A 14,351-nucleotide genomic window follows, 5' to 3' on the forward strand; every position below is an offset into this window, starting at 1 on the left:
GTAAACGGACTGAGAAACATTTCTGCTTCGTTTTCATCAACTTCTTGTTGGTCTAAACATAAAACTAAAACACAGCTACATGGGTGCAGTACCTGGGTTCTGGACACCAGCTTCATGAAGGGCCAGCTGTCTTCATGTCTGACTAGCTCCACTGTCAGCTGTTCACAGGCGGACAGCTCGTGTACTCCTTGGTTCCTCCCAGAGGAACGACGGTTAGAGGACGATGAGGAGGCTCCTGGAGAGTGTGACGAGGGAAGGACAGGCAGGATGGGTCTGGACAGTTTACGAGGAGCGGCGGTTTCTACGAGGAGCAGAGGGAGAGACCGATGTGTGCTCAGATCAGAGCAGCAAATGCACCAATTCTGCTGGCTAAGAATCAGGATGGTGCCACTGTGGTCCATGCTCCTGTACTGCACAGAAACCTGCCTGGACCACAGTGTTCACCTGTCAGAGTTATTTGATGTTAACTGGCTGGTTACTGATTGGTGCACACATTGTTGAGTGGATGTTTATATGTTAGTTGTTAAAGTTCACCCTCAGCAGGTGTTTACTGTTTGCTGACTGGCTGCTTACCTGTTAATGACCTCTTGCGAGACTCGCTCTGAGCTGGTGCAGTTTTGGTGTTGCGTTTGCTTATGTGACTGTTTGGCTCCACGTTCTCATGGCTCACATGAGCACCAGTCCGACTCCTGGAGCGGGTTGGAATTTTCCCATCAGAGGCCGGAGGGGTTATGGGCTTTTTCCCTGAGGATCTGTGATTAGACAGAGTCAGTAAAGTGGGACTGGAAACACAGCAAACTCATCTAGATTAACACAAAATGAAGTTTCACAGTTAGCATAAGTAAATAGTAAAGTTAGATCAGGACTTGTTGTGACTGCACTAAAGTTTAGTTTCGCTGCTTTATAAGAAAGCCCTCCACAGAGCCAGAACATCTTACTATTCATCACTGATTGAAGAAAATAAGAACAACCCCAGGTTTCTCTTCAGCTCTGTAGCCAGGCTGACAAACAGTCAGAGCTCTGTTGAGCCAACAATCCCTTTAACGGTAACTAGTAATGACTTCATGAACTTCTTCACAAATAAAATTCTTATAATTAGAGAAAAAATGACCAGTAATCATCCCACAGATGTAATATTATCTACAGCTACTCTTAGTACCATTGATATTAAGTTAGACTCTTTTTCTCTAATTGATCTTTCTGAGTTAACTTCAATAATTACTTCCTCCAAACCATCAACGTGTCTTTTAGACCCCATTCCTACAAAACTGCTCAAAGAAGTCCTGCCATTAATTAATGCTTCGATCTTAAATATGATCAACCTATCTCTAATGATCTGCTATGTACCATTTACATTATACATGCTTTTCTTAGGCAGTATCATCCCTGAGCCTGGTTCTGCTGGAGGTTTCTTCCTGTTAAAAGAGTTTTTCCTTCCCACTGTCACCAAACTGCTTGCTCATAGGGGGTCATATGAAGTTGGTATTTTCTCTGTATTATTGTAGGGTCTTTACTTTATATTATAAAGTGCCTTGAGGCAACTATAAATAAAATGGAATTAAGGTAAGGTCAGGGAATATTGCAAAACTGCCATCAGGACTACATGACCTAAGAGGTCAATCTATGGTAGACACTCACTTGGAGGCTGATGTGTTTTTCCCTGACGTGGTGATGCTGTTCTTGGGTGTGGCCTGTTGGCTCTTGCCCTTGGGGAGTGGAGTCTGCCTCTTCTTAGGGCTGCAGAGATTCAAAAGAAAAGCTCCAGAACGATTCATTCCTGAAGAACAAGGTCATTTATTGATTTATTTTTAACACTTACTTCACGACAACTTCTTGCTCCTCTTCCTCCTCTGACTCTTCTTCAGATTCCTCCTCCTCCTCCTCTTCAGACTCTTCCTCCTCCTCTTCCTCATCATCATAGTCTCTTTCCTCCTCCTCGTCAATAGACGAGCGCTGACGGGATGGGAGGCGGTTGGATCTCTGTTTGGGTCGACAGTCTGGACAAAACCATTCACCTTCTGGAACAGACTGAGTGAAAACACACTGGTTGGTTCCCTCAAACATGTCAAACACGTGCTCAGCCTGAAGCTGCCTCACAATCAGAAGCTTTCCAACTGTGCACACAGCTCATTCTTTTCAAAGAGTTTAAAAGGCAGATGTAATTGTTCCAGCGTATTAAGGCCTACACATGGGGGTTCCTCTCAGTATGACATGCTCCTCCCATAACAGCTGGGGGCAGCCTCATGGTGTGACAGTGTGAACGGCACAAATCCGATATTTTCAAATCCGATCTGGGTCACTTTCGTATGTGGTGCTGAATCTGATACATATCTGATGTTTCAGAAAGCGACTGCTGTTTGATGGTCAGGTCGCATTAAATCCGCCTTTTACGTCACCGACACAAGACAGACGCCAATTATCAGCGCCGGAGAAGACATCGCGAACGCTTCCTGGCCATCCAGCGAAACTCTTGGGAAGACAACGTAAACATTTTATTTGTTCTGTATAATCTGCAGATTCTGACAGAAATCTGCAGCTATCCTTTGAAGCACCGCTCCTCTCTTAAACAGCAATAAGGATCATTACTTTGTTATTTACATTATTATGTAAATAACAAAATAACTTAACGTGAAGTCCGAAGTCTTTATATTAAGGCCATCAGTCAAACATACTGTTGCTCTGGGTCTAAACAGAGCGCGCTGTGTGTGACGTCTTCTTTTGCACATGCGGGCGCTTTGAGTGTTCACACTAGAGCGCGTTTGCTGTCGCATTTTATTTGTAGTGTGAACGAGCAGACAAAAACATCGGATTTGATCAAAAACTCGGAATTAAGCATCAAGACCTGCAGAGTGAACGCAGCCTTAGACTGAAGGACTAGTAAATCCGGTACTGACTAGTAACAACAGCGACGATCACTCAGCCTGTCATGCACATCCCTGGTAACGGTGCTGTTCATGGCAAGTTCAAGAAGGTTGGGTGGAGCAGGAAAAAACATTTACCTGCTTACTGCCCAACCTGCAGGTTTTGCAATCACAGAGAGCACGTTTTTTTAATTCCAAATACTTGCTGGTTCATGGCTCACACACTTCATACATTTTATATGTGAAACTAGAAATTTGTACACAGGAGGAGGAAGGAACACTAGATCTCTGAATTTAGCACATTTATGCAAAATAGTAGATGAAAGAAAACAGCAGCACTGTAAACATGCAGTGTTAGTGCACCTGCAAACAAAGCTGTCCCTCACAGTGCCGGTGTAGTGTGCCTACCTTCATGCGTGGCCTCAGACAGTGGGTGTGGTGTCCTCTGTCACAGCTGTCACATAGCACCATGTTGTCTGCATCTCCTTTGCATCTACAGATGCGACAGCGGGCGTTGAGAATGGAGCGAGACCACAGGATACTTCGCTCCAGACTGGACAGGTGAACAAACACCTGAAAACAAACCACCACATAAACTTGTTAAGACGTTAATTCAACCATAAACATCAGGACGGCGCAGAAATCACCACAACATAAACCTGAATACATTCCTAAAACTATATATTGGCTAAAATCTCTGAAGTTTTTATCTTCAAAAAAGGTTTGTGGAAAAAAGACAAAACTAAAACACCGAGGTGGCTAAAAAGCTCCAAGTTTCTCAAAATTTCACTTCTCAGTCAAAAATACAAACACACAAGAAGAAAAAAGAAAAAACAAAGAGTAGGACAAGAAAAGAACTTGCATGAGCTCAGGGGGGCGCTAGTGAGCCGTGGGATAGCTCATCAGAATTACTTAAAAAATAAATCTTTGAATACGCTCAAACATGCAAATTTATAACCTGCTAATCAATGTGGATAGATTTTTTGAGAGTTTTTCAACAGTTGTGAAGCCTAAACCTAAGAGGAATGATGCGAGCGATGTAGGCCTGGAAGCCTCTTCGGACTCACCCAGTGCCCTCACCCAGTGCCCTCACCCAGTGCCCTCACCCAGTGCCCTCACCCAGTGCCCTCACCACTGCATTTGCAGAGTGCAGATGGATACTAGGTGTTATGCAATATGAAGAAACGCTTTACCGATCCTAAAGAGGCCCTCGACTACACAGTCGAGGGCCCCCCCCCCCCCCCAATTAATATTAAAATCTGTAACATAATGTATTGTTTGGAGTTTAGTCTGTTACTGTTGCTATTTTTACCATTTCTTCTTGGAGCAACTGTAACTCTCATAACTTCCTTAGAGATTAATAAAGTTTTCTGACTCTGATAGTTTCAGGATGAGCTGCCATTATCCAATCACACATCTGCTTACCTGCATCTTTTGCTCGTTCCTCTTCTTCTTTTCTCTTTTTTCTAACCTGAGCACCTGATGGCTTTGAACTTTTCTTGTCCATCTTACATTGGTTTTAATTTTGCACTCCAGTATGAACACAAATCCCTCAACCCAAGGATCACCACAACTTAACCTAACAGACCTTAGTTCACAGATTCTCTTTGTCTAAGGTGCATTTCTGGGATTTCACACAACCCAGGATTCAAATCATGAATACATAATGGGCTTGGATTTACAACATTATAAATGAAAGGTGCTCTATTTGGAAGCAGCCGGCCCCTCCCCTTTCGACGGCTTGTGTGAGACTTTAAATCATCAAACTGTAAATTTTAAATTGTTATTGATCCTTTACTCCTGGTCCTAAACTGTATATTTATTTTCTTACTCTTCTTATATATATTGTTTGTTTACTTGCACTGCTGTAACTGCAGCCTCGTCGTCTCGTCTCTCTACATACTGGACTGTCTGTAGCGGAGATGACAATAAAGTTTACTTTGACTTCAGCAGCGAGCAGGTGCACCGACGGCTCTCGCGCTCACTTTTCGTGTACAGAATTTCGAAAAAACATCGGTGCAAATTATAAAGTTAGGTTATAAAGTCTGTATCATGATGTCTGGTGTTTTCGTGTTTGTTGTTTTGTTTTTATTTTGTTTTATTTTGCGAGTTGGTTATTATCTGCTGCTCCAGCCAGAGAATCCCCCGCCGCCCCGCCCTCTCCTCTCTGTGCCGCAAACGGAGGGCGCCCTTACTCCCAGCAAATGGGCGATAGAAAACCGATCGGTGCCTGTGCCATTCCCAGTATGCGCTGGCTGACGTCGGGGCAGCATGAGTACGAGCATTTTTTTTTTTTTTGCCGATGTCCATGATGCCGCCCCCCCCCCCCACCACCACGATACCGCCCGTATCTAAAACCGCTACTGGTAACATGTGAGTAACTCATCTTGGCTACAAAACCTCCCATTCGGTACAGCTTATGAGAAGTTCACGTATTTGGGTATTCAGCTTACAAAGTGCTATTCCTCGCTATTAAAATCTAACTTCTCTCCCTTAATATCTGAGCTCCAGTTGAGTATACAGTAAACACGCTCCCTCTATAATGGCATTAAGATGATAATTTTGCCAAAGTAGTTATATTCATTTCAAAATCTCCCGTTATTTCTTGCTAAATCACATTTACAAAATTGAGTTCACTCATCTTTACTTATGTGAAATTCATGGTTTTTAAAATGTTATTTCGCGTTATTTTGTAATCTTTTTTATTGTTACCTTGGGTTCACTGGGTCTTTTTCTCTGTGTTATGAACAAATCTTCTTTTTTTTGGGTACTGGTTTAATTTTGTTGTATTTATCCGCAACACCTTAAAGGCCGGTCCATGAAAATATTGTTGGACATGAACTGGTCCGTGGCGCAAAAAAGGTTGGACAGTCCTGCTCTACATGGTTGTAACTGGAGCAGGAAGCTCGTCAGCCTATGTATGACAGCAATGTGGTGAAACATAGCACCATACGTATTCTTAAGCAGATTAAACTACACTTTAATTTGAAGTCTTTATCCTATCATATCTATTCTACATAACACATTTAGACTTTGGAAACAGGTAGGACAACCACTAATCAACACTGGGAGAGTGTCTTTGCCTCTTTCAAGCTACCAGGGAGAAACTTTTCCAGATACCTGCAGATAAGAGACTCTGTCAGGAAATGCGTACAGGGCTGTGAGAGTCTTAACAATTAATGTCTTGATAAAAGTCTGCAACTTCCACCTCGTAGGAAGAAATTACTTTCTTTGTCTAGCTTCGCTCGGTGTTTCACTATGGGAATCGCCTCGGCATGACCAACTACGGAATCTCCAATGCCACCATGTCTGTCTATGACAGACCTGTCGAGCCGTGCTCAGGGCTCCGCCCCCTCATTCTAACACGGCTGACCAGCTCCTCCTAACTCATTCTCGCTTTCTTCCCGTGACAAACTACTTTTAGCTCCCACAGCGCATCCAGGCTAACTTGATTAGCTGCTTAACAGTTTTCAGGCGTCCCGTGTAGGAGCACGTCGCCGAACGCAGTTTTTCCGGTTCCAGTTTGGATCGTGCTGAGTAAGTCCTTCGAAAGAAGTGTACTTAGAGTTGCACTGTGGAACAGCAATGCGTCAGGCGAGCTGTCCCAGCGGTTCCTGGTTTTAGTTAGCGAGGTAGCCGATGTTGTGTAACTCGGGCTAACGCGTTACGGCGAGCTGTTCGTTCAGTGTCCGGCTAGCATTAACTTGTTAGCAGGCCACGAACCACATTAGCGTCTCACTAGCATTAGCTTGTTAGTCGACCTAGGGTTCGGTTAGCATTAAGTTGCTAATGATATAGAGATTGACAGACCACATGACTTTCGCGCATTGCATGTCGGGAACTCGAGGCAAAAACAATCCAAGTACCGCATCAAATGCTGCACCGCAAAACGTTCATTCTCCGGTTCCAATACCTTGTTGCTTTTTCTTTGCCCCCCAAAAAGGTATGTACAAAGACAGACTTGATGAAAAGTCAAAGAAAAGATACGAGGAAAAAAATCAAAGGAGTGAAAGGGTTAGACCCTTACGAGCACACAGAGGGACAAAAGATGTTAGCGTGCTGCCCAACTTTCACCACGCTCATATTTATAATTATACGGTTCTTGGAGTGAGTGCATACACTCATGAAGTTTAGTAACTTCAGGTCACTGCAACAAGCCCAGGTACAGTTTACCGACGGATGGGTGCAGGACCTTGAAATGCACCGTGTAGAACGACAGACCATTGTACGTATCATAAGTTTACCAGTCTCACAAATTGTCGTCATAAATACACATTCGTTAACCGTTTATTAATAGGACCTTTGAGCTCAACGGTAATTAATTAGTAGTGGAAATAATTTCTGGTTCGTTACAGAAATGTAGCAGTGACGATAATATTGTATGTTGTAATCGTACTGGACAATTAGTGATACAAAAAACCTGTTTTACCCTGTGAATAAAAGTATATGTTTTTGTCAATGTACCATAATAACAGAAGCGAAACGCAATATTGTGTCAGGACAATTCACTATTTATGCACAATAATTAAAGGAGCATAGCACGACCATTTCTGTTCAGCAGACTGACCTTCGTGTAAATGCTTGGAGCAGACTAACCTGTGAGCTGGAGGGTTCTGGGACGTTATATTTGGTCTTTGAATGGCTGGAATCCAGTCGCCTCTTTGTTACTTCGGAAACACGACTCGAACAATTTCTCTTCAACGACGTAATCCGATAAAAACCGATCTCTTTACCCGTCGGCTTCCCGTGGCTGTCATGCGACCGGCTATTGCAGTTAATAATACAACAGCTTCTTGCCATTTTTGTGTTTCTTTTTATTGCTGTGTAACGGATTTTAATTGAAAGCCTGCGTGCGCTAGTACCTCTTGCCACGAGTTCCCAGAATCCTTTGCGGTTTTACCCCTGAATGACGTCACATTTTCAATCTCTATTGGCTAGAGGAGTGCAGCTAACGTGTCATGACGAGCTGACTCTCGCAGCGACTGGCTCGGATTTAACACCCGCTGCTAGTCCTAGCCTAGTCTCACCCCTTTCCGCTAACCATGTCTGCGGCTCCTACTCCTGCCAAAAGGTCGGAGCCGAAGGCCAAAGAGGCTGCATCCCGCCCGTGCCCCGTCAATGCCCCCATCTCGGGCAGGGACCCTCATCCAATGTGCATCATCTGTATGGGTGCCAAGCATGCTCAGGCTTCACTGGTGGCCCTCAGGGATGCCCACACTGTGCTTTGATGCCAGAGAAAGTCCTGGAAAGGAGGCTTAGAGTAGCAGTAACGAACAGTCAGGACCCCTGCCTGTTGGCCGCTACTGCTACGAGCAATATCCGTCATCCGCGAGCCTCCACAAGCTGGGCGGACATGATGGAAGAAGAGGACCTGCTCATGCCCCCATCGTTCGAGGACCTCCTCGATCAAAACGTGGGCAAGCCGGGTGGCGAGGACGCGGAGGGCAATGCCGACTCAGACCTCCTCGACCTGGTGGACATGGATGAGGAACAGGAGGATGACTCTACCTTTCCTCCCCAGCAGTCCAGGACACCGAGTGTGGCTGAAGTTGCATCCCCGGTGGACGGCAATTTGTACGAGGTCTGCAAACGGGCCAAGCTAGGCATCCCATGTCCAGCCGCCCAGGATGCCGAAGGGGCAGAACGCGACCTGTATGACGGCAAAAGGCTCCCTCCAGCCTTGCCGCCATCGAAGCAGCTTCTGCCAGCAGTCCCGGCCTGCATGAAAGAAATGAGTCGCTATTGGTCAAGCTCTTTTAAAAGCAAGCTTCTGACCAAGGGCTTCTCTAAGCTTGAGATCCAGGGGATGGGTGAACTGGGGCTGACCGAACCTTCACCCTAACCGCAGGGCAATCTCAGCTTCTTCTAGCATTTCTTTGCCCAACAAGATAGATCGCCTCACGGCATCTATTTATCAAAGGATGTACAAATATGCTGCACAGTCAGTTTGCTCGCTTAATGCAGTCACACTGCCATCAGCATATCAGGCAGAAATTCTGGAAGACATGGGCCGTCAGCTTGACTCGGGTTCCCAGAACCCAGTCCTCTGGGATGAAATCTGCGTGGTTAATGATCTTGCAGTCGCGGGTGAGAGAGCCTTGTGGCTAAACCTGTCAGGCCTAGGTGATGCTCAGAAGGCTGAGGTCATGGATGCAGCTTATGACCCAACTAAGGGTCTCTTTGGCCCAGCCCTGGAGAGAATGAGAGAAACAAGCACCCGCAGAAAGCAGGAGGGAGAAGCATTCAACCTCTGCTTACCCAGAAAACCTAACTCTCAGCCCCAGCAGGTGCCAAGAGCTGGCTTTGCCGCAACAGCAGCAGCTGTGAGAGGGAGACAGAGTGGGGTCAGAATGCAGAGAGGAGCAGGAGACCAGCAGGGTGCCCACCAGGCCAAGGTAGAGAACCAAAGACCTTGGGGCAAGCATTCCTTTGCAGCAGCTGCTGCAAAGAACAAGCCGTCACACCCCAGAGAGGGGAAAAAGAAGCGGTCAGCCTAGCACACCTGCAGCATTCTGTGTCACCCCTCTCTTATCCCCCAAAGAGAAGGAAGGTGTTAGAAGGGGTAACCAAATCACTCCAAGGTTCAGGGTCTCTGGAAGTTTCCAGTTCACCAGGAGCACCCTCTCAGTCTCCTCCTCCAGTTCAGGGAGGACAGACTTGTGGACAAATGGCGCAGTGTCACCAAGCATTCCTTCTGTGTCACCAAGCATTCCTTCTGTGTCACCAAGCACTGCCCAGAGTCACCAGACACTTCACTGTGGTTTGGGGGTAACAAAAGAAATAAAACGTGCATTTCTGCAGCCAGGCAGTTTGCCAAGGGCAGAATGTCCCCCCAGTTTCAAAATAAAAACACAAGAAAGTCACTGCCATTTGTCTTTGTTCCCAGCGGGGGGAGCTCACGCTCTTCCCGAGGGGGAGACCCCAACTCCTTCCGGGAGACAGGGGTGACGTTACGCTACCGCTTCTTCAGAGGCCCGCTCGCAGCGCGGCCGGAGCGGTGGCGCGCATGCGCAGTTCATCCCTGGGTCTTGTCAACCATTTCCCATGGTTACAGACTACAGTTTGTGGTAAAACCACCGAGATTCGGCGGAGTGTTAGCTTCTGTGGCCAGTCGCGATTCAGCGAATGTGCTGGAGGAGGAAATATCCTCCCTGTTACACAAACAGGCGATCAGTGCGGTACCGAGCGAAGCAGCTCAGCAGGGCTTTTACTCCCGCTATTTCCTCATCCCGAAAAAGGACGGAACGTCACTCCATCCTATTCTGGATCTGCGTGTGTTAAACAAGCATTTGAGAAAGTACACGTTCAGAATGCTCACACACAAGACGCTTTGTCGCTCAATTCACACAGGCGATTGGTTTGTTACAATCGACCTATCAGACGCATTTTTTCACATCGCCATTTATCCTCCACACAGGAAATATCTCACGTTCGCTTATCAGAGCGTAGCGTACGAGTTTCAAACTATCCCATTCGGGCTATCCTTAGCCCCAAGGGTGTTCAGCAAATGTGTGGAGGCAGCGCTGCCTCCGTTAAGGAACGGCGGCATCAGAATGAGGGCTGCCACGATTTGTCGACTAGTCACGATTACGTCGACTATCAAAATCGTCGACGACTGATTTAATAGTCGACGCGTCGTTTGAAGCTTTGTAAGATCACAAAAGACGCAGGAATAAGTAGCAGGATTTAAGAGTGTAATAACGGACTGAAACAGAAGATGGCAGCACTGTATGTACAAGGATGCCAGCTGCCGTTAAACCCCGAAGAAGAAGAAGAAGTAGCTGTGTCCCAGAATTCATAGCGCGGCCCAGCTTAGTTTCCAACAATGGCGGCAGCTAGTTAGTTTTAATATTACTCTTATTATTCTTTCTGGGTCAGAAAATAAACGTTTAACATATTTTCAGGCGAGAATGTAGCTGTGTAAACCTCAAATATCTGCTCAGTTTATCAAGACACCACATATTTTCAAAAGCGCTCCGACGTTTTCGGAGACGTCTGTTACCCACTAGCTCGATAGCTAGCCGGGGGCTAGGTCACTAGCGCCGTGAGAACACCGGACTCCCGGCAAATTGTTTTCAAACCCACCGCCGTCTTTCGCGACTCAGGTTAAATATATATGAGTCACTTAGATAACTTAAAATGTTATTGTTTGGCTTTTTTTTTTTTTGTATTTTATTTGTTCCTGAGTAAATCTGTTTGTCTGAGATTAAAGTTATAGTTTTTACACAGCTGAATAAACATCAAGCAGACAGCTGATTATCAAAAGTGTGAGATGCTGGAGAATATACTCCGTTGTCCTGTTATATTTTAGATAGCAAGGAGTTTATTAAACTTCACCGAAACAATCTGCAAATTTCATTAAAATTGAATAAACTATCATCTTGTCTTTATTTTTAGTTAGCACCTTAAACACTTAAAGCTGTAAGCTAATGATAGTTATATAAGAGCAGATGCTGCTGGTGCAATAAGCTGTAGTTTTACGTCCAGTGGATGATGATCTGATTAGTCGACTAATCGCATAAATAATCGGTGACTAGTCGACTATCAAAATAATCGTTTGTGGCAGCCCTAATCAGAATATTCTTTTACATCGGCGATTATCTAATATGCTCACGATCGCACGAGCAGGCGATAAAAGACTCCGAGGTGGTAGCAAATCACCTACCACCTCGTGTGAATCACAATCAACCTGGAAAAGAGCCACTTGGAACCCGCACAGTTTACAGAGTATCTGGGGCTCAGAATAGACTCCATCTCTTATTGCACTTTCAGAGCGGAGGATCGCATCCTTCACTCACTGTCTTTCCCGTTTTCAGCTGGGGAAAGTCGTGCGGTTCCGACTCTGTCTGCGCCTCCTCGGCCTCATGGCCTCGGTGATATCGGTGGTACATTTGGGGCTGCTTATGATGAGAGACTTTCAGCGGTGGGTCGCTTCTCTGCAGCTGTGCCCTCGCCGACATCTCAGTCGTGGTGTAAAAATAACGCAGCCGTGTATCGCGGCTCTCCGGCCTTGGAGGAGCCCGACAGCTCTCGCTGGTACCTCTCGGGGGAGTATCATCCAGGGTGACGCTGACCACAGATGCATCCCTGTCAGGCTGGGGTGCGACTATGATGGGCAGAGCAGTGAATGGCGTTTGGTCACAGAGACTCACTCTGAATCACATAAATGTGCTGGAGCTCCGCGCGGTGCTCCTAGCCTTACGGCATTTTCTGCCGTATCTCCGGGGTCAACATGTTTTAGTGAAAACAGACAACTCCACTGTTGTTGCTTATATCAACCGCCAGGGCGGCACCCGTTCCCGGCAGCTACACAGGTTAGCCAGGGAAATAATTGTGTGGAGCAGCACTCGGCTCCTCTCCCTTCGGGCAACTCACGTGCCAGGAATTCTGAACAGGGGGGCGGACCTCCTGTCCAGAGGAAATCCACTGTTCGGAGAATGGAGGCTTCACCCACAGGTGGTGGAGCAGATTTGGCAGAGATACGGCCAGGCTGCCGTAGATCTCTTCGCCTCGTGAGAAAACACACCGTGCCCTCTGTTTCTCTCCCTGTCAGACGCAGATGCGCTGGCCCATTCATGGCCAAAAACTCTGCTGTATGCTTTCCCTCCCCTCAGCCTGATCTCCCCAACACTGATCAGAGTGAGGGATCAGGGGCTGTCACTGATTTTGATAGCTCCACGGTGGCCATCCAAACACTGGATAGCAGAAATCATCCAGCTTCTGGTGGACGAGCCATGGCCACTCCCCATCCGCAGGGACCTTCTGCGGGGGGGAGATATACCATCCCCATCCAGACCAGGTTGCTCTCTGGGCCTGGCCCGTGAAAGGTGGAATTTGAAGGCAGCAGGCATGCCTCCGAAGGTTATTGAAACCATTCAGAATGCCAGAGCCTCCTCCACTCGTTCCATTTACAGCAGTAAACGGCGTGTTTTTGAAAAGTGGTGCCATGAAAAGCAGATTATCCCTTTTCAGTGTTCAGTGGTGGAGCTGTTGTGTTTTCTTCAAGACTTGCTGGACAAAAGGAAAGCTTTTTCCACCATAAAGGTCTATTTAGCAGCTATTTCAGCCTGCCACATGGGGTTTGGTGATAAACCTGCCGGGCAGCACCCCCTTGTATGTCGCTTCATGAGAGGGGTGCGTCGAACGCTCCCAGTTTCTAGACCACTAGTCCCTTTATGGGATCCGTCAGTCGTTTTAGACATCCTCAGTGGGGGTTGAAGTTTCTCTCTCTTAAAACCACTCTGCTGTTGGCTCTAACCACAGCCAAGCGAGTTAGTGAATTACAGGCTCTGTCTATTCACCCCTCTTGTCTACAGTTGGCCCCGGGACTCACTAAAGCACACCTGAGGTTCAACCCAGCCTTTGTCCCTAAAGTGTTGGAAACATCATACAGGTGCCCTACAGTAGAGCTCCTAGCTTTTCACCCCCCTCCATTCTCTTCCGAGAGGGAGCAGAGGCTGAACACTTTGTGCCCTGTCCGGGCCTTGGGGACTTATGTTGACAGAACAGCTGGATTCAGGAAGTTGGATCAGCTGTTTGTTTCCTGGGCCTCACCTCACAAGGGCAGGCCCGTATCACGCCAGAGGCTAGCTCATTGGATTGTAGAGGCCATAGCTCTGGCTTATAGCTGTAAGGGCTCGCAGGACCCCCCGGGACTCCAAGCTCACTCCACTAGGGGTGTGGCCACATCCTGGGCTTTGTTCAGAGGTGTATCAGTCCAGGATATTTGTGCGGCAGCAAGCTGGGCTACGCCGCACACGTTTGTCCGGTTTTATCGGCTGGATGTTGCACAGTCATCCCTGGCTCAGGCAGTGCTGGATTCTGGTGCCTCAGGTTCGACCTGAGATCCTTGAGTAGCACTGGAGAGTAGCTTCGGGAGCTGGCGCAATCCGGGAGTGGGCCATGTCTCCCATAGTGAAACACCGAGCGAAGTTAGAAAAAGAACGTTGGGTTACTTAACGTAATCCCTGGTTCTTTGATAACAGAGTGAGGTGTTTCACCAACACTTCCCTCCTTGCTTAGGCACGGAAAGAAATCTGCTTGGAATGAGTTAGGAGGAGCTGGTCGGCCGTGTTAGAATGAGGGGGCGGAGCCCTGAGCACGGCTCGACAGGTCTGTCATAGACAGACGTGGTGGCATTGGAGCTTCCGTAGTTGGTCACACCGAGGCGATTCCCATAGTGAAACACCTCACTCTGTTATCAAAGAACCAGGGATTACGTTAAGTAACCCAACGTTCTTGCATCTATCAGAGCCTAATGTCAGTGAGCCCTGTGAACTCGTCCTTTAACTAAATGAGAAGAGGGATTAGGTATTACAATCACTGATATTCACTGGGAAAAGGTTTTGGAGAATATCCATAAATGCTCTTATGATGCAAGACAGTGCTTGACTCAATTCAATGCTCTACATCTACACTTTTAAAGAGGAAGGTTAATTTTCTCCTGTGAGAAATGCTCTCCAGCTGAAGAAACCTTTTTGTCCCAAGGGG

The 14,351-nt window shown here is 46.9% G+C and overlaps 1 protein-coding gene and 1 pseudogene across 3 annotated transcripts in view; one reads left to right on the forward strand and one right to left on the reverse strand.

The window, feature by feature from the left end:
* baz1a (bromodomain adjacent to zinc finger domain, 1A) overlaps positions 1-14,351 on the reverse strand; it is a 39,168-nt gene that overhangs the window by 2,501 nt on the left and 22,316 nt on the right. For all 3 annotated transcript variants that reach the window (XM_085258143.1, XM_085258144.1, XM_085258145.1), the window contains 5 exons: positions 3,270-3,434; positions 1,820-2,028; positions 1,639-1,737; positions 574-752; positions 93-301 (listed from right to left, as the gene is read on the reverse strand). In XM_085258143.1, coding sequence (XP_085114269.1) covers positions 93-301; positions 574-752; positions 1,639-1,737; positions 1,820-2,028; positions 3,270-3,434 — 861 coding nt within the window. The remainder of the gene's footprint in view (positions 1-92; positions 302-573; positions 753-1,638; positions 1,738-1,819; positions 2,029-3,269; positions 3,435-14,351) is intronic.
* Positions 7,904-8,703, forward strand: LOC146551423 (uncharacterized; annotated as a pseudogene).

This window comes from Mchenga conophoros, linkage group LG19 (assembly GCF_057382185.1).
Source record: "Mchenga conophoros isolate Kocher_MC1m ecotype Shallow Benthic linkage group LG19, M_conophoros_male_GT1.1, whole genome shotgun sequence".
Taxonomy (NCBI): Eukaryota; Metazoa; Chordata; class Actinopteri; order Cichliformes; family Cichlidae; genus Mchenga; species Mchenga conophoros.